Genomic DNA, 20,318 nt, shown 5'->3' with positions numbered 1-20,318 from the left:
ACTAAACCTGAGCCAGCACACAGCCCCAGCACACTGGACACTAAACCTGAGTCAGCACACAGCCCCAGCACACTGGAGACTAAACCTGAGTCAGCACACAGCCCCAGCACACTGGACACTAAACCTGAGTCATCACACAGCCCCAGCACACTGGACACTAAACCTGAGTCAGCACACAGCCCCAGCACACTGGACACTAAACCTGAGTCAGCACACAGGACACTAAACCTGAGTCAGCACACAGCCCCAGCACACTGGACACTAAACCTGAGTCAGTGCACAGCCCCAGCACACTGGAAACTAAACCTGAGTCAGCACACAGCCCCAGCACACTGGAGACTAAACCTGAGTCATCACACAGCCCCAGTACACTGGAGAGCTGGGGTGACAGGAGACACTCTCACCTTGGGGTGCTCTCTGGGAAGAACTGCCTCCACCATCCTCTTCCAGAAAATTGGTTTCCAGGCTGAACAGTGACTCGTGTTTCGCATCTGTGAACTCCTTTGAGGAGTTCTGTGATCCATCAGGTGGTTCCTCCCCATCTTTTTCTTTTGGGTCATCAGCTGGAGACACACCTGAAATGTTGAAAATCATTTTGTAAAATTTTTAGGGTATGGTAGAGCTCTGTGGGTTCCAGGCCAGCCTGGTCAACAGCCATTTCCAGACAGCTAGACCTACAGAGTCAAACCCTGTCTCAAAAATAAATAAAATTATTTACTCGTACTTAAATGTTGACAATATCAAATTAAAACACTGATGCTCATTGCTATTATTTATTTATTCTTGGTTTTCGGGGCAGGGCTGTCCTGGAACTCACTTTGTAGACAGGCTAGCCTCCAACTCACAGAGATCCACCTGCCTCTGATTCCCAAGTGTTGGAATTTAAAATTAAGGGCGTGGGCCAGGCAGTGGTATCTCATGCCTTCAATCCCAGCACTTGGGAGGCAGAAGCAGGAGGATCTATGTGAGTTCAAGGCCAGCCTGGTCTACAGAGCTAGTTCCAGGACAGCCAAGACTATTACACAGAGAAACCTGTTTCAAAAAAATAAAACAAAAAAATTAAAAGCATGTACAACCTTACCAGGCATTATTTTTAAACAATAATAAGGTAATTCAGTGGAAATAATCTTTCAGAATTAAGCCTGATCATGGACCTGGGTGATGGAGTAAATTCTGTAACTAAGCTGGGCCTCTAGCCCGGAGATGTGCTTGGACATTATTAGGGATATTACTAGATTAAATTTATGTTCCAATTGGTGGACTTCCATCAGGAAGGCAAATGACTATTTTTTTAAGACAGGGTCTTTTGTAATTTAGCCTTGTTGTTGTTAACCCACTACTAGCTGAGGACTCCTGTCTCTATCTCCTGAGTGTTAGGATTAAAGCCATGCTCCATCTTTGCCTACCATATATAGTACTGGAGATGGAAACCAAGGCTCTGTGCATACTAAGTGGACATTTCCAACTGGGCTCTGTCCTGGCCTTCCACACTGTGCTGCGCCTCCTCCCATTCGTAGAAGCTTGAGTAAATAGAGAAGGCTGGTCTGCCCTAAGAGGAAGACTTCCAGCAGACTGCCTTTGAACTCCAGCTGTAACAGGAGCTTCTCTTGGGGCTTGCCAAATCTGCAGTCACATGAGACAATTCCTTTAAATAGATTTCTATCATAATTAGGAGTTACTCTGAAGAATTCTAATACACTCAGTTCTACAATGTACTCTAAAATAGTGCACCAAGATACACATTCAAGACGTTCACAGTAGCCTGAATAATGATAAGAAATAACATAGAACAAGTCTCCTTGCCATCTTATCTCTAGCTGATTCATATAAACATAAATCTACAACCTAAGAATTACTGTGTATTTTTATGTCTACCTTCCAGCACACTTGGTCCCTTACTGAAGAGGAACAACCTCTTCCATGAACTGAGCTGTCACAGTGACAAAATTATGTTCCTCTGGTAAGCAGGCAGTCTTACAATAGGTCAGAAGAAACCCCCCAAAGAATAAGACAATAGTATTCTCCTGATAAGAGGAGGGTCTGTGTTCCAATCAGATTCTCAAAATACAACCAAATTCAACAAGGCTGAATCTCTGCTTTGGAGCCAAATGCTCTCACTCAGCCACAGAGCACAGGACACTCTGTTCTGGCAAAGAGGACAGGCCAATCCCAAAACACTCACGCTCATGAGTCTCCGCCAACTCCGCTATTTCTTCTTCTACACGGACATCTTCATCACCATCTTCATTGGTCATTTCTTCATCAGCTACAGCACTGTCATCCTCTTCTTCCTCCTCCTCCTCTTCCTCTTCAGAAACATTCTTTAATGTAGCAAGCAGTTTGTGGTACCCTGAAATGTGCTCTTGCTCTTCCTCAGATTCACTTTCAGAATGTGAAGTATCTGAACTCTCTGACTAGAGAAAAAATGGGAGTTTTTTAAAAACAAAATTATATTGTTTTTATCCTCACACTAAAAAAAAATAATAAATGTGAGACATATATATTAATGGAATTAAAAGGAAAAGTGTTTGCAAAGAGAAAAGGGACCAGCAGAGGTTGAATGGGTAGTATGAATCATGCCTGGAAATGTCCTAATGAAACACACTATTTTGTATAATGAATATACACTGATTAAAAAGGAAACAAAAACCCAATGAGCTTTTCTACAAATATTACACAATCTCATCTCTTTAACCAAGCCCAGTATGAAATTTCATAAAACAGTTGACCAAGCTACAGTTCCTATTAGCTGCACATGGAATAAAAACTAACTTTTCAAACATAATTTTAGGCTATGGGCTTTAACTTACATCTCAGACATTAAGCTTCATGTTTCACGGTGCAAGAGGAAAATTAGAAATGAATGCCATTGTCTGAGTCTCCTGGCCTCTCATCTACTTCACACTATGTATGAATACTTTCATGGTGAACAGACACACCAAAACCCAGCACAATGATGAACCTCTTCAATAGTGGTTCATAACAGTGTCATGGGGCAGTTTCCAATTCGCTTCTATTATCTCCATCATTTAAAACTAATTAAGAAATATTACTAAAGTGACAGCTTACATTCAAATCAGAAACGCACATGTACTCAAGCTTTACTTTTACACACAATCTTAAAGGTAATAACCCAATTTCAACTACTATAAAGAAAAGAGCATTACCAGCTGACAAATCTGTGGCTTTGCTTCCTTTTGGGAAACCCTAAAAAGAAATGGACAATGTTAAACTTTAACTGCTAATCTGTCAGGATCACAAAAGGTCTAATGATTCCGCTTTAACTAGTCATTGCAAAAAAAAAAAAAAAAAAAAAAAAAAACTCAATAAAAAATAAAAAATCCTGCATGCACAAGGGCAGAGACGACCAGAAGACAAATGGGCAGCAGGCAAGAGTTCAACGACATCACATGACGAAGTTAGAAGCTGGTTTTTAAACCACACCGCGGGGTTCACCTCTAGCTGGCCAACTTGAGATCTCCTGCCTCAGCCCCCGCGTGCCGGGACAGCACACCCGGCTGTCTCGGCGGGTCTCTCTGCAGAGCGCATCGCCGCAGCGGGGGTGCCCGGGCCCGCCCCGACCCCGAGCATCCCGGAACCGGCCCTCCTAGCGGCCCGCGCGCCCGACCTGTCGTAGAAGGGGTGCTCCTCGCCGAAGTCGCGGAGGTGCTTCTTCTGCTTCTTGGTCATTGTGCTGAGCAGTTGACTCCGGCCGCGGCTCCGGCGTTTGCCCATAGCAGAAACGTCAAGCTGGCCACAGTAAAAACACCAAGGTCCCCAGTGGAAAGTTGTCGCACGTGGGCGCGCAGGCTTTACGGCGGAGGTGGGTGCCGTAAAGCAGAGGTGCTTTACGTCCTGTGAGTACGACAGGCGTTACACCCTCCGGGTGGCGGTGCTGCCCCCTGCCGGAAGCTCCTCGAGCGCTTGGGAGTGCTTTCGCATGTGTGCTCGGGAGTACTAGCACCAGCTTTGCAAGCTGCCTGGGTTCCCTGGTAGGAGTGGTTATTTTTTACCTTGTTTTTTGTTTTTGTTTTTGAGGGGTGAGGCCGGTGGTCTTTTTCCCCCCCAGGAGCTAAGAACTGAACCCAGAACCTCACGCTGGTTTTCAAGCACCGTACCAGGGGGACTAAATCTTCAACCGCGGATGCTTCCGAGTCGGGATGTGGGAGTCAGCCTGTGTCGACGTGTGCTCGCAGAAATGGTTGAATGCTACGCAGAAAATAACGATGGGCATTTAAGGGTGCCTGCTCATCCCACTTTAATGGCACACTGTCCAAAGGGGTCTTGTGAGTCAGTCTGATGACGCGGATTTGGAAACTCTTGCTTCGTAAGAAAGGGGAGAGAGGTGGCGGCGGCGCACGCCTTTAATCCCCGCAATTGGAAGGAAGAGCCAGGTGGATCCTGGGAGTTTGAGGCCAGCCTGGGCTACCAAGTGAGTACCGGGACAGCCAGGGCTGTTACACAGAGAAACTTGACTATAAAAAAAACAAAAACAAACAAACAAAAAAGAGGAAATCTGGACTTGGGCTGTTACACACCAGGCTCTTCAACCCACAGGTTGAGGTTCCCTTCCCACGCCACTGCTCTTTTGGGAGTGTTGAGGAGAGCCTCTGAAAAACACATCTTTCCCCACAGTCTTTCTTTAACAAAAGCAGGAACACATTAGATAAACTAGCATCTTTATCGTTTTGCACTACCACCAAAACGAGTCAAAGTGTACTTTTAAAGTTCATGTGTTTTAGTGTGAGTGTGAGCTGGGGCGTAGCTCAGTGATAGGGTACTTAGCCAAGGTACTTCGCAAATGCTGGGGTTTGAGCCTCAACACTGAATAAAGTAAAACAAACCCACACACCAAATAAACAAGCTGGGCATGATAACCCATGCCTGTAAGCTCAGCCCGAAGGAGGCTGAGGCAAGAGAATGGACAGTTGGAGACCTTTATTTAAAAAATAAAATTAACATGGCATGGTGGTACACACCTTTAATCCCAGCCCTTGGGAGGCTGGCAGATATCTGTGAATTTGAGGTCACCCGTAGTAAGACCTTATTGTAAAATGAATTGCTAAACGGTCTTATTAATAAAAGACTCAGGCGTTGGTGGCACACGCCTTTAATCCCAGTACTTCAGAGGCAGAGGCAGGCGGATCTCTGTGAGTTCAAGGCCAGCCTGGTCTACAGAGGGAGATCCAGGAAAGGCACAAAGGTACACAGAGAAACCCTGTCTCAAAAAACCAAAAAAAAAAAAAAAAAGACTCAGGGCCAGATATTGGGGTGAATGCTGAAAGATCAGAGAAACAGAACAAGCCACAGCCAACCTTACCTCGACAACTCCTCAGCGATCCTGTTTCCATGAATTCCTAGACTGAAAGCCTCTGAGTCCTCACCCATCAGGGTCTCAGTTGAACTGCTTCTAGTTCCTAGTCCTCACGCCTTATATACCTTTCTGCTTCCTGCCATCACTTTCTGGGATTAAAAGCATGTGTCCTTCCCAAGCAAAAACATGAGATCTCGGGTTGGGGATTTAACTCAGTGGTAGAGCACTTGCCTAGCAAGTGCAAGGCCCTGGGTTCAGTCCTCAGCTCTGGCAAAAAAAACAAAACAAAAACCCATGAGATCTCAAGTGCTGGGATTAAAGGTATGTGCCACCATGCCTGGCTTTGTTCCTAGTGTGGCCTTGAACTCACAGAGATCCAGGCGGATCGCTGCCTCCCAAGTGATAGGATTAAAGGTGAGTGTCATCACTGTCTGGCCTCTATGTCTAATCTAGTGGCTGTTCTATTTTCTGATTTCCAGATAAGTTTTATTGGGGTGCACAATACATCAACCACACCTTACTTCTCAAAAAATAAACCTGAATAAAAATGGAAAGGTGGGGAAACAGAGCTGAGGCCTGTATTCCAAGGACATACAGCAATAGGTGAGGCTGTGTGAGACCACACAAGACATACTTTCCTTCAAGACTAACTGAAGTTCAATGGAATCAGAACCAAGATCAGCACTGACCCCTGACTCAAGGCACAACAGGAGACACTGAAGCCTGTTTCTGTGGAAGAGTAGTCAGACTTTACTCAGCTCCACATCATTTGTTCCAGGGTCACCTACTAATAATAATTCAATAAAAATAAGTGGTATAGTGAAGAAAGGACAGGGCAAGAGAGTATCAAAAGTCATACAAACAGAAAGGGTGGTGGCCAGCAGCTGGCCTGGCCAAGGGACCCATTAATAGACATCTGTCTTGTGTCTAGTTGGAAGATAAAAGGTAGAGTCACTTAGATAAACAAAATGCTGTTTGCAGTATTCTCACAGGTTTTATGGCTCTGGTCACATTGTAACCTGGCTCTGTCCAATAAAGAGCCACACTTTTCTCCTTTCACTGCATTCCAGGTGCCCCACCCCCCCCCCCCTCCCCAGACATGCAGTTTCTTGTTCTTCTAGGGATCTCCCATGAGAAGCTGGATGCTCCAGCACTTGAGGTGACTCTCCCTCTTACCTGGTTTCCGGCATACAAGTTTAGACTGTTCCCAGGTTTAGGCAAAAATTCACCCTATCTCCAGTGAAGCAGTCTCAGCATTGGCTTGCTGAGTGTTGGAAAACAAGCCCCTTTTTCTCCAAATACTTGTATTCAACTTCAACAAGGGATCCTATGTGAGTATCACCTGATAGCTAAGAACTTAGTCATTGTCTCTATGCTTCTTGTAGAAGTTCCCTATGTGTGTGCGTGCACACAAAACACACACGCACTTCCCTGGGATGTTTTAGCAAAGACAGATTTTTGTTGTTTCCCTTTTTCTTTCTTCTTACTCTTAGAACTCATTTTCTCTCCCCTAGGATATTCCTTTCATGTATTCAGTCATGCAATCTTTTAGGAGTTAATGATCATTCAGGAAGTAATCTATATTATTTTACAAAGAGATGATAATGGATTTATAAGTTACTATTTATGGACTATTTGAAGTTTATAAAAGACTCTAGGGTAGCTATTGAGGTATGAGAGAAGGACAAGAATATTCCTTAGAAGAGCATCAGAATATTCAGGAAGTTTTAATAATTTAAAAGAAAAAGATGTATGTTTCATGGGAGTCAGTCAAACTTGACAAAAGGATGTAACAGACTTCACATGCTTGATACTCAGTCACAGTAATTATCCACTCAAGGCTATCCCATTGCATAGTTACTGGGCTGCACTCACTCTACATATTTTGGAGTGAATTATAGGAATCATTTAATCTGCAAGTATTTTAGTATACATCTGTAAAACACAATATGAGCATTATTTTATCTAATAGCTACAGTGTCTTTTAAAATATATCAGTCAGCATTCAAATTTCTAATTATCTCACAAATACAACATAATTTGTATTTCTATTCTCTATTGGTTTAATGAATCCTGTAGTTCTTTGTATTTCTCATGAATTGGTGGCTGTGTATAAAAACTTATCAGATTTGTAAGACTCAGGATTTTCTTCCTATTATAAGGCAGATAACTGACTTCCTTTCTTTTTACAATTTTACCAAACATGACACACGGTTTCTAAATTCTTTGTGTGGACCTGGCAAATGCCTCAGTGGGAAAGATGCTTACAGCCAAGCCAGACAATCTGAGGTTGATTCCAGGAGCCCACACAGTAAAAGGAGAGAACCAATTCCTGAAAGTTGTCCTCTAACCTCCACACATTGTGCATGTGCACACCCATGCACGTGCACACGCACACACACACACACACACACACACAAATAAATATTTTTCATGATTTTTATTTATTTATTTGTGTGTGTGTGTGTGTGTGTGTGTGTGTGTGTGTGTGTGAGACAAGGCTTCATACACTGGTGGCTGAAGCTGACCTAGAACTCCTCTTCTCTTGCTCCCATGCCTAGCTAACCCTGTCTAGATCCACTGATGTTCTTACTGTGCGTGTGTGCAGGTGTAGGAGGTTAGAGATGGAACCCAGGGCCTCTCACATTAGGCAATTATCCACCATTGAGTGTAGCCCCAACCTTTGTAGTCTAATTTACCAGTTCTTCCTACCAACAAAGCTCTTTTATGCATTTCAATTCCCCACTAGTCTAGTTATATAGGAAAAATAAGCTGGGTGGTGGTGCACACCTTTAATACCAGCACTTGGGGGCAGAGGCGGGCAGATCTCTGTGAGTTTTATGTCAGCCTGGTCTACAGAGTGAGTTCTAGGACGGCCAGGGTTACACAGAGAAACTCTGTCTTGAAAAACAAACAAACAAACAAAAAGTTAATATGGGGAGTAATTGAGGAAGACCCAATGTTGATCTGGGGCTTCCACATGTACATGTACACACACACACACACACACACACACACACACACACCACAATAAATAATGAAATATTAACACAAGAGCACACCAGGGAGTGAGCCATCAGAAGTCAAAGGTAACAATTCAGATGTCCCAACTTCTGATTTGAGGAGACTATGGGGAAAGTGTGTGTGTGTGTGTGTGTGTGTGTGTGTGTGTGTGTGTGTGTGTGTATGCATGTGTGGGCCCTCCAAGTGGTCCTATAACATACAATTTCCTACATACAAGATCATCTTTTCACTGAATTATACAAATGTCTTTTTCCACACATAGACCCATCCAGTTTTTAAGAATACTAACAAATTATTTACATCAACTTGCAAAATTATGAAATAAGCTTAGTTACTCATTCAGAAATATTTACTGAACACTAACCTTGTGCCAGGTGCTATGCCAGCAGCTGAAGAAGGATAAGATCCACACCAGCCTCCTCTGGGAGTGCTCTGTGTTGTCTGTGTTCAGAGAAGCATGAAGACAGTTACAATTCACTGTGATAGATGGGGGCACTTGGAGCTCTGTCGACCCTGGCTAGTCTGCTGTCTATTCTCATGATGAGCAGCTGTCGATCAGGGCATCCACTGAACTATCTGAAGAACATCAGAATGTCCGATGACTATATGACTAAAGATGTGTGGGGTTTAGATGGGACCTTAAGTATGTCACAATCTGTGCTGCCACTGGACTGCACAGTACTCACTGGGCAGAGAGAAATAAGCTCCTTCCAGCTAGAGCTGGCTCCAGAAAATGAGATTATGTTCCCTCTCTTTCTATTCCTAACAGGTACCCAGGGCCCAGAATATAATAACTTTTTATTTTCAGTCGTTTGAGACAGAGTCTTAGGTAGCCTACATCGGCTTGAACTCGAAATCCTCCAGACTCAGCCTAAGTGCTGGGATCACAGGCACAGAGAGTCCTCCCCACAAGCTATCGTGACCCTTTTAAAGAAAACGGTGACCTTAAATAAATATTCTTCCTGGGCATTGACTTACCAATAGATATAGACTACAAATTAAAATATTTTGTCTATATTGCTTTTATCTGATGATGTGCGGACAGGTTTCAAGGGTTGCTGTAGCTAGTTTGGCGTGGCCCCCTCTACTGGGGGGCTATGTAACTGCAGTCCACTTTCCATGTTTTCTGGTGAGGGCTCACAACCACACACAGTGTAAGATTATTCATTTACCAAACAGGAGGCAGTTACAATATTGCAGTCAGAACATCAGGCATCAAGGGCTTGAAAGGCTCAAACTTCAGACTTTTTTCCTCTGAAGATCTCAAGCCATGGGATACAAAGCCATTCGCAAATAATTACGTTGTTGTAGGCTGAAAAATGCACAAAGAGTTATGGGAGGCTGGGCATTGGTGGCGCACGCTTTAATCCCAGCACTCGGGAGGCAGAGGCAGGCGGATCTCTGTGAGTTCCAGGTCAGCCTGATCTACAGAGAGAGGTCCAGGACAGGCACCAAAGCTACACAGAGAAACCCTGTCTCGAAAAACAAACAAACAAAAAAAAGAGTTATGGGAACCCACAGAATAAAGGCATTCAAGCCATGATGCAGAGAATGGAGAAGTTCTTGCATAAGGAGGGGGCGGCAAAGAAAATGGGGGGGGGGGAGTGGGGTTTTCCAGAATAAATGTGTGAGAAAGAATGTTACAGGCAGAGGGATTGGGATGGGCACAGGTGTCCAAGTATGTTTTGAAACTGCAAGTATCCTGTAGCCTTCTGGTGATGGGAGTGGAGCTGCCAGAACTCGCCACCTGCATGTAAGGCCTGGATGCCTTGCTGAGGAATTTAGTTTTGGTGCCATAAAAGACAAGCTGCTTTGAAAGGATTTCACCCAAAAGATCTGGACTTCAGGACTTCAGAGAAATTACAGTGATGTCTGGTATATGTGACAAGGCTATTTATTACATCTTCCCTGCTGATGCTTTTCTGAGTGTCATGCTTTGAGACTGTTGTGAACTGTTTGTCATTAAACAGTGAACAGACATGTCCATGCTGTCTATGTTGTTCACTGTGTGGGTATAGTTACATATGGTGAGGTGCAGGAGTACCTGAGGGGCTTACTCTCAGCATGGGCTCAAAGACCCTGCATCAGGATGCCCATGTGAGCCTTGAGACTCCAATTAATCTTGCAGATGTAAAGGTCCTGGAAAAGGCCAGGTATATGTGCATAGTGGGAGCCTAAGGAGAGATGCAGGAAGCTAGAAAGCCGCACATATCTGGGAGTGACCACCAATCAAAGGTGGCTGCCTTGGCTTGACTATGGCTTGTTCTCTTCAAAACTTGTGTTTAAATTTGATTTCCAGTGTTATGGTGATATTGTATTTGTGCTGAAATGTGATTTTATTTGTATGTTAATAAATAAAGTTGCCTGGGGGTCAGAGCTAATAGCAAGCCATAGCAGAAGTCTGGCAGTGGTAGTGTCAGAAGGCTGGTGGTGTCCTTGAGCACACAAAGATCTGCCTGCCATGTGATCAGATTCAAGGTGTGCGCCGCCACCACCCGGGGGAGAGGGATTCTTTAATGAAAGTGTAAGCTATGCACGGAGAGCAAAGGGGGTGACTAATACAGCCTGGGATGGCCTGACCTGGAAACAGTGCAGGTTTTCCGAATTCATCCATCACATGCTGTCTTTCTTACGGAAACCATGACTCCTCTTAGCACAGTCAGCCGATGTGATGACTTATGGGAAAAGAAAGGGGTGGGGGAATCCCTAGGCAGACATTGTGGTCCCACTTTGCTTTCTGTGAAGTGCTTGGGATGGAGCCCAGAGCTTTGTACCTGCTAGACTGGTGCTTCACCACTGAGCCAAGTTCCCAACCTTGAACTTACTTTTTAAAAAATTCAGATTTATAATCTTACCAACTTCTATAATCACAGAAGTTAAAAGGTGGAGGCAGGAAGATTATGAGTTCAAGGCCATCCTCTGGACCGTTTGCTTTTCTGTTGCTGTGATTAAAAAAAGACAAAAAGCAACTTGGGGAAGGAAAGGGTTTACATTTCCACATCACAGTCTATCACTGAGGGCAGTTGGAGCAGGAGTTCAAGGAGAGACCCGGGAGGCAGGAACTGCAGGGAAGCCCACAGGGGAGCACTGCTTCCCAGCTGGCTCCCCATGGCTCAGGCAGCCTGCTTTCTTACACAGCCCAGGGCCACTTGCCAGGGATTGAAACTGCCCACACTGAGCTGGGCTTTCCCACATCTATCACTAATCAAGAAAATGGACCTAGACATGTCCACAGGCCAACAAGATTGAGGCAATTTATCTACTGAGGTCCCTTCTTCCCAGGTGACTCTCTTGTCTGTGTTAGGTTGACCAAAACTAACTAGCATAGTAGCAAAGCAGGTGTGAGGTAAGTCTGGGCTACATGAGACCCTGGGTCTATAATTATTGCTTTAATTAATGCTCCCTGAAACCAGTATTGGCTCTTCAAAAAACAAAACGTCCTTGGAAGAGTTGTTGAAAGAAACATCCAGAAAGTTGTGTGTTCCTGATTGAAAAATGAAAATCCAGCCGTTTGTCTAAGACGGGGCAGGTGAAGCATAAGGAATAGTCTGGCAGTTGTCCCTGCGCTTTGGCCTAATGTAAAAGGACTGGGCCATTTTTAAGTCAACAATTCCAGTGATGGACTTCTATAGGAAGTCATTTCTCCTTTCTCCCCCAAGGCCATAAAAGGCTGTCTACAGGCTGACGGTGATGACACAGGCTTGTAATTCCAGCTCTCAGGAGGCTGGAGTAGAAGGATCTTGAGTTCAAGGCCAGCCTGGGCAACATAGCAAGATTCTGTCACAAAAAGGCAAAACCAAGAGAAGATAATTTCAATACTGCTGCAACCGGGTTGTGTTTAGGGGCAGCCAACCTTCTCTCCACTCCACCCGCTTCTCTGTCAATTTTCCCAACTCCTGATGCTTAGCTCAGGCTGCCAGACCAGAACCAACTCCTGAGGGAACTACTGTCTAGGGTCCACATTCCTGGGGGCCTAAGAGCATGGCCATGTTTCTTGACTTCACATGACATCAAGGAGGCTGGGTTGGAGAGGCACTCAGCACCAACCTCATGCTATTTCCACGGTATCCTCTTTCCTATGGTATGCTCATGGATCTGGGCCAACAGTGCAGACTCTGGCCTCTCCTGTGAGGAGGTTCTGTGTCACCGAGCCTGTCAGACACCCCTAGTTTATTAGCTCATCTGATATGTTCTAGTGACTCTGAATCTCAGAGTCCAGGTCAGTAACACCCAGTGTGGGCCGTGGTGGCTGGTGAATAACATTTGCTGTCTAGCCAATATTTCTGTTAAGTTAAACTGAATGAAACAGGGTGGGGAAGCATTGGCTCTGCTGCTCCTAGGGAAGTATGTAAGTGCATGTGCACATAGGGGGTGGTAGTGCTGTAGAGCTGCCTCTGAGTATAAGTGAGTGAGCAGGTGTGTGACTGTGTGTGTGTGCAGGGGAGCCTCTGACTGAGGATGTGTGAGTATGTGCATACTCACTCTGCTCTGTGAGGAGGAAGAGGAGGAGGGAGCTGTGCTTTCAGCTCTTCTGAGCTCCAGGGTTCATTCTTGTGATTTCCTGAGAGAATCTAGAGCAGAGCCAAAATAAAGGAATTAAAGACAGATTCTGGGTGGAGGGGAATTTATCATCACTTGCCAAATTAAAAAAAAAAGGATTCATTTATTCGTGTGTATGTGTCTGTATTGTGTGTGTGTGTGTGTGTGTGTGTGTGTGTGTGTGTGTGTGTGAATGTGCTATGTGTATGCCCTTAGAGACTAGAATGGGGCACTGGATTTCTGGAGTTGGAGTTGGTTGTGAGCCCGATGTGCTGGGAACCAGACTCAGGTCCTCTGGAGGGATGGCAAAGGATTTTAACTGTCAAGCCATCCCACCAGTCCCTAATTTTCTAATTTGACGTCACTAGCAGTCCAGAATTCTTGAGCACACAGGCAGAAATATCACTCTGCCAACAGTGGCCACACAGAGATCTCTGTAAGTTTTGACAACCACCTAACAGGCCAGATACCAATCATGCTCTAGGTGTGCCAGGAAGCCCTACAGCTGTGTGCCAGGGTCCCTGGGACTCCAGAGAGAGATATTAATTCTGGTGTTATGAATAGATTAATTTGGCACAGCTCAGAAACCCTGAGTCTTTCCCCTTGCTACAGAGTTACAGAATGAAATCACCTATAGATACATTCATCATCTTGTTCTGTAGAGGAAGCACAGCCTGGAAATAAGATGAGGAGGATTCCATCCAGGGCCTCTCGGCACACCCTTGAGCTGCCTGTCATGGTGTGAGCAGCTCCCGTAGGTAAGGTCCTCACTCTTGGGCACAGCCACTATGCTGCAATGGCCTGTCCTGCAGAATCAAAGATGCCTTTCTCCTAGTGACAGGGCCCTTGGGCTGAAAGGTGAGACAGTGGCAGCTGCCACTGGGTCCAAAGCCAGGGTTGGAATGGTAAGAAGCTCTAGGCTTTCCTATTTTTCAGTTGCTTCCAACCCAGACGACAGACATCCACAAGACCCAGGAGACTGTGGGTACTGTGCCTAGAGGGCTGGGTGTCTTTTCCTGCAGGAGAATCATTTGGAAAGGTAAAACAGAAAAATCAAGTCTAAGGCAGTGCAGGGTGGGAAAGGCAGGGAGGTGGGGCTGGACTGGATGAGCTGGCCACCTCCTAGGAGAGTGAGGTAGGTGTTTCTTATGAGAAGTGGGTTTTCTTTGGGGCAGAGAAAAATTGCTCTTAATGATGTTAATTACAACAGGTACTGCTCCTCTCTGCAGAGCTTTTCATCTTCAAAGGGGCCCAGGATGCAGCAGGAATGCTGGACATGAAATTATCGAGAGTTTAAAGACTGAAGTAGAGGGTTGTGGCCACATAGCTGGCCCCATGCAGGCTGGACTAGTGTATCCTGGGCCCCCAAAGTGAGCTGCAGAACCAGCACCCAAGGAATTCTTCGATGCAAAGTGAGGAGCTGGCCGAGGGGAGGATCTGTGTCCCACAGCTGCCCACCTTACCCCAGTGGGACCAGAGAGGCTGTGGAACAAGTGTAAGTCCTAGCTCAGGTCCCAAAAGCAATCAATGCCTGGATAGGGTGGCTATAAGACCAGAGACACGCAGATAAATTTGAATTCAGACAAAAAAAAATAGTTTGGAGCATTTGTTGTTCAAAATTCCAACTATACCCCATGTCCTGTGTTTTGTGCTGAAACTGGCAGCTTGGCCTTTCCTGCGTGCATGTGCGTGTACACACACACACACACACACACACACACACACACACACACACACACTACCCCCACGTACTACCATCTTCAGACTCAGGCCTCATTCCCCTAGGGGCCTGGGAAGCATGGACTTGCAGACCTGCCCAGGCCCAACCTAACCCACCTTTGTCTGCCATTTCAGCCAGAGGGGCAGTGGGGATAGTCCATCCTTCCCTGAGGACCCTTTGTGTCTTTCAACTTGTGGTGCTTCTGGAAAGGGGTCTGAAAAGCTCATCTACCCTACCCTCTGTCTTTTTTTTCTATGACCTGATCTCTCTCAACCACTCTAGCTCAAAAAGAAGCCTGTGCCCAACTATCAGCCCAGACTGCTGGCATGGAAACTCCTCTGACAAAAACAAGGAGAGACATGGTCGTTGGACTGAGATCAGCTTCCTGCCCAGGCTGTGGAATCCGGCTGCCAGGCGGGTCTGGGCCTGAACTGGAGATGCCAACACTCTCCCAGTCTGGGCGGGAAGGGAGGGCAGGTTGCTACTTGTAACTGGGAGGCTGTGTGTCTGCTCTGGGCCAGAGTGAAACTCCCAGGGCTTCCAGACACTGAGTCTCACAGAGAGGTTCCCAGGCTCCTAAAGCTCCAGGTTCTGCCCTTGGGCTCAGTCAGGGTCAAAGGCAGAGTGGCTGCGGTCTTCACACCCCCAGGAAAGACAGATGGTCATACATTCACTTCCTGGGATATGACTTCAGGCCTCTGGGCCAGATTAACATTCCAGCATGGAAGCCTCCAGTTCCCCTTATGACCTAATAGAAAAGACAGCAACACAGCTACTCCCTGTGAACCAGCCCTGGACCGGGACAAAGTACTTTTCAAAATTAAAAAATAACAACACTCATTTAAAGAAAATGAAAGGGGCCCAAAGGGATCTGACTGGGTGGCTGGTGAGGAATTCCTGTACAGAGGGGCAGCTTTGCTTTTCCTCAAAGGGCAGAATTCTGGAAGAATCCCCTCAAAGCTCATATTGGCAACTGTAGAGAAGCATGTTGGAGAGTATGATCTGCTGGTGCAGGTCTGTAATCCCAGCTAGTTGGGGGCTGAGGCAAGAGAGCAAACACTTAAGGCCTGCCTACACTATAGAGCAAGTTTAATGCCAGACTAGGCAGTTTAGTGGGATGCTGTATCAAAACAAAAATAAAAAGAGGGCTGAGGATATAGGTCAATGAGAGAGTGCTTGCCTGGCACATTCAAGGGCCTGGGTTCAATTCTCAGCTGAAGGAGAGGGGAGAGGAGAGGGAAAGGTAGGAGGGGGAGAGGGAACACTGTAGCCACATTTTCCTGTATGCATATATGAAAATGTCAAAACCAGGTATGTGGTGACCCAGAACTCAGGATCAGAAGTTCAACATCATCCTTGGGTACACTGAAGTTCAAGGCCAGCCTGGATATATGAGATCCTGTCCAAATAATAATAATAATCAATATCACAAGGAACCTACCATTTTGTACAATTAATTCATGTATTCATTAAACAAAACCATCAATCGAAAATTGAAAGGAAAAACAAAAACTATACTCAGCTGGGTAAAGATGAAAAAAGAAAATTAAACAGCACATTTTACAATGAAGTTTTTAACTTGAATTCTGAAAAAGGAATTACCCAAACTTTCTGAACAAGTTACGCTGGTTGTCAGAACAAGCCAGTGAGCCTCCCCTCTGTTTTCTCATTCCAACCATCTCTCCTCAGCTTCATCTTTACCTGCCAATCATGGCGCGTGGGGCGCAGATGGGAGGAAGAGAGGAAGGGAGTGTAGGTGCGTGGGAGGGAGGGAGAAAGCATAGGTTTTATTGCAACTGGACCTAAATAGAAATATTGCTCGGGTTGGGGATTTAGCTCAGTGGTAGAGCGCTTGCTTAGCAAGCTCAAGGCCCTGGGTTCGGTCCTCAGCTCCAACAACAACAACAACAAAAAAAAAAAAAAAAAAAAAAAAAAAAAAAGAAAGAAAGAAAGAAAGAAAAAGAAATATTGCTCATCTCTGAAGCTTCCTGCAATGATTCCTGCCCCCTTAACACCTCTTCTCTGGACCCCCTGTCACCTGCCCCCACCATCACTGCGGATGCGGCAGCCTTGCCCAGTTCTGCAAGGAATGTTTTGCAAATAGTGAGCAGGCTGTATTTGGAAGCTTCCTGGCTACCCCAGGGGAGTTAGCTAGACAAGCACCCGGCCAGCACAGGCATGATAGGCTCTTCCCTGCATCTGACGGGCCAGGAAGCCACTGCTGTGGCTGGCAGCTCAGCGGATGTGCAGGTGTCTCTGTGCTGGGAGGGACAGGCGTGTTGGCGGCCTTGTATCTGATTCCTTGGTCTGAACAAAGTTAGAGGAAAAAACCAGTCCCAGATCTAAAGTTTCTCTATGGATTTAAAAGTAGAAGGAAGCGTGTGCAGGACGATGGGCTCAGGAGGAGATACCCCAGGGAAAGTAAAGACTAATGAAGAAGGCTGCTCTGATTGCGGCTCCATTGCATGCCAGCTTGTCTTTCCTAAAGTTCAGCAATTCAGACTTGAAACTCACCATGTACACTTTTCAGAGAGCAACAGGGAAGATTTTGCACGGGTGCTGGAGGATTTGAATACAGGTCCTCATGCTTGCAAAACGAGAACTCTTCCTCACTGAGCCCTTTTCTCAACCCCTGTGTGTATTTTACAAGGCTCATGTTATTTAAAACATATTGCAAATGTATGCAAAATTCATAAATCTTACAGAGCAAACTGGGCCTGTAATCGGTAGGGTGACTACACCTCCTTAGAGAAAGGAAGCTTTCCAGGTGGCTAGGCCCTCACTATTTCCAGATACACTCAACCTACAGAATATTGTCTGTTGCTGATAGTTTTTACACCAGTCCTCACTGTAAATGGGAAAGTTCAGCTCCACAGGAGGACACTTGAGTCTCCTTAGACTATTTCCAGTCTCCCTCATCCCTGCTGATGTTACACTCCTGCTGACTGGTGTGTCCTGACCTCCCACAGGACATCTCAGAACCATAGCAACACTGTTCATTTGGCCTGAAATAGGTTTTTCTTTCTATTCTTCCACCCAGAACACCAATGATAGGCTTCAAACATTGTCTTAAATGTAAGCTTTTTCCTTTGTGAAGAATTCCTGGAGGGAAAGGCTAGAAGTCACATGATCTGGAGCACCTCCAAGATGCAAATGGCCCAGTTCAGACTTCACTTGGGGCTGGGAGCCTTCTGACTGGTGACAATTTGCAAAAAAGATTCAGTTTTCATAGTGAACAAGAACAAAATACAAACATTAATTGAAGTGATGTCTAAGTGACTTGCAGAAGGAATGGTGTTACCATGCTCAGTAGGCACTCTCTATAATCCCAGGTGTCATTATTATTGATGCTCCCACTGTTAGGGACTTCAGCTATGATCAGCAGGTGGGAAATGTATTCAAAACCTGACTTCCAAAGAGACTGATTCAGGAGAAGGGGAGTTCAAGGTTACCCATAGCTACAGAGTTAGTCTGAGGCCAATCTGGGCTATGTGAGACCCTGTCTCAAAATAATCTAAAATCCGAACAAATGGAATAAACAAGCAAACAAAACCCAAAGCATATCAAGAGCAATAATCTTAAGATAGTTGTAAGGAAGAGGGTTGAATGGTAAGGCATGGTTGGAAAGGGTGGCTGCAGCCAGAAAGGGCTTTCTGAGACACAGTAGTTGACATGCTTCTACAGACACCTCTATCTCATTCCTCTGCACAGAGGTCTTCATAGCTCCTGTCACAATGCAGGAGTCAGCCTTGCTTCTCAGGCTTCACATCCTACCACTCTCCCCTCTCTTACTCCCCACTCTCTACTCAACCTGCCTCAGCCACACTGACCTCTTCATCTGTCATGAGCACACAGGTACACTCCTGCCTCAGGCCCCTGGCACCTGCCTGCCTCTCCTTCTGGGATGGCTTTCTTTCTGATACGGTTGGGAACAGAGATGGCCTTCAACTTCTCTGTTGCCCACCTGGTGCTTTTCTCCCCTGAAAACTCCTGTGGTTTTCTTGCTGCTCTTTGGCATTACAATTTACTGACACTTTTATCCTGTTTATTACCTATCCCCTCTACAAGAACGTAAGTGCCTTGAGAGCAGAAGCTGTCACCTGTCTATCGTAATTACTGCTATACTCCTGGCACCAACAACAGAGCCTGGCACATCTTGAGTACATGAACTATGTTTGTCGGCTGAGTGGATTCAGTTTCTTGATTTGGAAAACATTAAGCAGTGGCAGAAAGCTCTTGAGTTGGAGAATGATGGCCTCGGAGCCAATGAGGGCAGAGACTGGGGTAGGTCTGGGAGGTGAGCACAGGAGATGAGGAGGTAATTGCAGTTGCAGAAGAACATAGAAATGGAGACAGACCTTCAGTGGGAACAGAAGACCATGGGAGGGAGGAAGTTTCTTAAGGGAGGGAATCCCCTGGTGTCCAGCAGCTGCCCAGTGACTGTTTCCCAAATGGTGAATGAAGGGATGTGTCATGTGAGGTGAACCCAGGGCTCTGGGCTGGTCCATCTGTGAGAGGTCTGAAGCTCTGTAGCTCAGAAGGGTTCACCCAGCCAGGAGTTCCAAGACATCACCTGTGAGCTCCTGTGTTCCTGTGGACTTTGGGACCTGCACTTGGACAAAGCTGAGGTCTAGGCTATAGAAACAGGCAGGGTCTGGGCTGTGGGTGTCTATGGGCAGGAGCTAGATCAAATGACTCCTTGAGCACTATTATACTAAAGCTTTCACCAATATGGGGGAATTTGTGTGGATAAGAGTCTGGAGGGCTCTCTGAGGTCATTCCAAAAGAGTGGGAAACCCTGCAGGTACTGTCTTTGCCTTTTCCATGGAACCTTGAGGTTACTTCTCAGAAGGATGGAGAGCGGACCAAATTAAGAGAAAGGTCCGAGGTGGAGGAATGCAGAGTAGGGCTACTACTTGGCCCCAAATCTCTCATTTATCCTCCTCCATTTCTGTCCTTCAGAAATATCCACTGGGCTCTGAGATTCATGCTTAGGCTCATTCCCGGTCCAATCTACAGAAGCCGGGTACCCCGTACTCTGCCCAGGCATCAATGTGCGGACTCGTGTTTTGAGATTTCTCAGGTTTTTACTGGACGAAGCCTAGAGCCTGGAGCTGTACTTGTCGTGGCCTAAAGGTGGCAGTTTGGTTGGGGAACAGTAGCAGTAACAAGTCACATTCGCTGAGCGCCACCATGCTCCAGTTCTTCCGTTTGATTCTTTTGTCATCCTCAAGAGACAGTCAGTGCTCTCACTATGAGGAGAGTAAAAACTGAGGCAGATCCGATTAGGAGACACAGGAAAGGGAAGTTGAGGCGCATTTGAGCACACTTCATTTTTCTGAGGGTCTCTGCGCTAACTCTGAAATGTAACCACAGAGCACATGTTCAGCAAAGGAAACAGAAGTTCTCTTTCTTCTTCCCTAAAAAAGCAATGTTAAGCATTTTGTTGGGAGTTGAAGAGATGGCTCAGCAGTTAAGAGCACTTTTGCTCTTGCAGAGGACTGAAGTTCGATTCCCAGCACCCACATGGCAGCTCACCACTGTGTAACTCCAGTTCTAGGGAATCTGACACCCTCTTCTGACTTCCTCGGGCACCAGGAATGCATGTGGTACACGTAAATATGTGTAGGCAGTCCAAACACTCATACACATAAAAATACATGAATCTCGGGGCTGGAGAGATGGCTCAGTGGTTAAGAGCACTTACTGCTCTTGCACAGG

General features: G+C 45.9%; 2 protein-coding genes across 5 annotated transcripts in view; one reads left to right on the top strand and one right to left on the bottom strand.

Moving 5' to 3' along the window:
• Positions 1-3,817, bottom strand: part of Utp25 (UTP25 small subunit processor component) — a 77,042-nt gene extending 73,225 nt beyond the window's left edge. For all 4 annotated transcript variants that reach the window (XR_004946174.1, XR_004946173.1, XR_004946172.1 and 1 more), the window contains exons 1-4: positions 3,629-3,817; positions 3,168-3,207; positions 2,183-2,414; positions 405-575 (exon numbers count right to left, since the gene is read on the bottom strand). Coding sequence is in view for 1 of the 4 variants with exons in the window: in XM_036202084.1 (XP_036057977.1) it covers positions 405-575; positions 2,183-2,414; positions 3,168-3,207; positions 3,629-3,735 (550 nt within the window). In the remaining 3 variants the exon portion in view is untranslated. The remainder of the gene's footprint in view (positions 1-404; positions 576-2,182; positions 2,415-3,167; positions 3,208-3,628) is intronic.
• Positions 3,818-4,409: 592 nt separating this feature from the next.
• The window catches only part of Irf6 (interferon regulatory factor 6), a 41,627-nt gene continuing 25,718 nt past the window's right edge, over positions 4,410-20,318 (top strand). Inside the window, exon 1 of the mRNA XM_036203088.1 lies at positions 4,410-4,432. The gene's annotated coding sequence lies outside the window, so the exon portion shown is untranslated. The remainder of the gene's footprint in view (positions 4,433-20,318) is intronic.

This window comes from Onychomys torridus, chromosome 11 (genome assembly GCF_903995425.1).
Source record: "Onychomys torridus chromosome 11, mOncTor1.1, whole genome shotgun sequence".
In the NCBI taxonomy this organism is placed as follows: Eukaryota; Metazoa; Chordata; class Mammalia; order Rodentia; family Cricetidae; genus Onychomys; species Onychomys torridus.
This window is presented reverse-complemented; position numbering and strand designations above follow the sequence as displayed.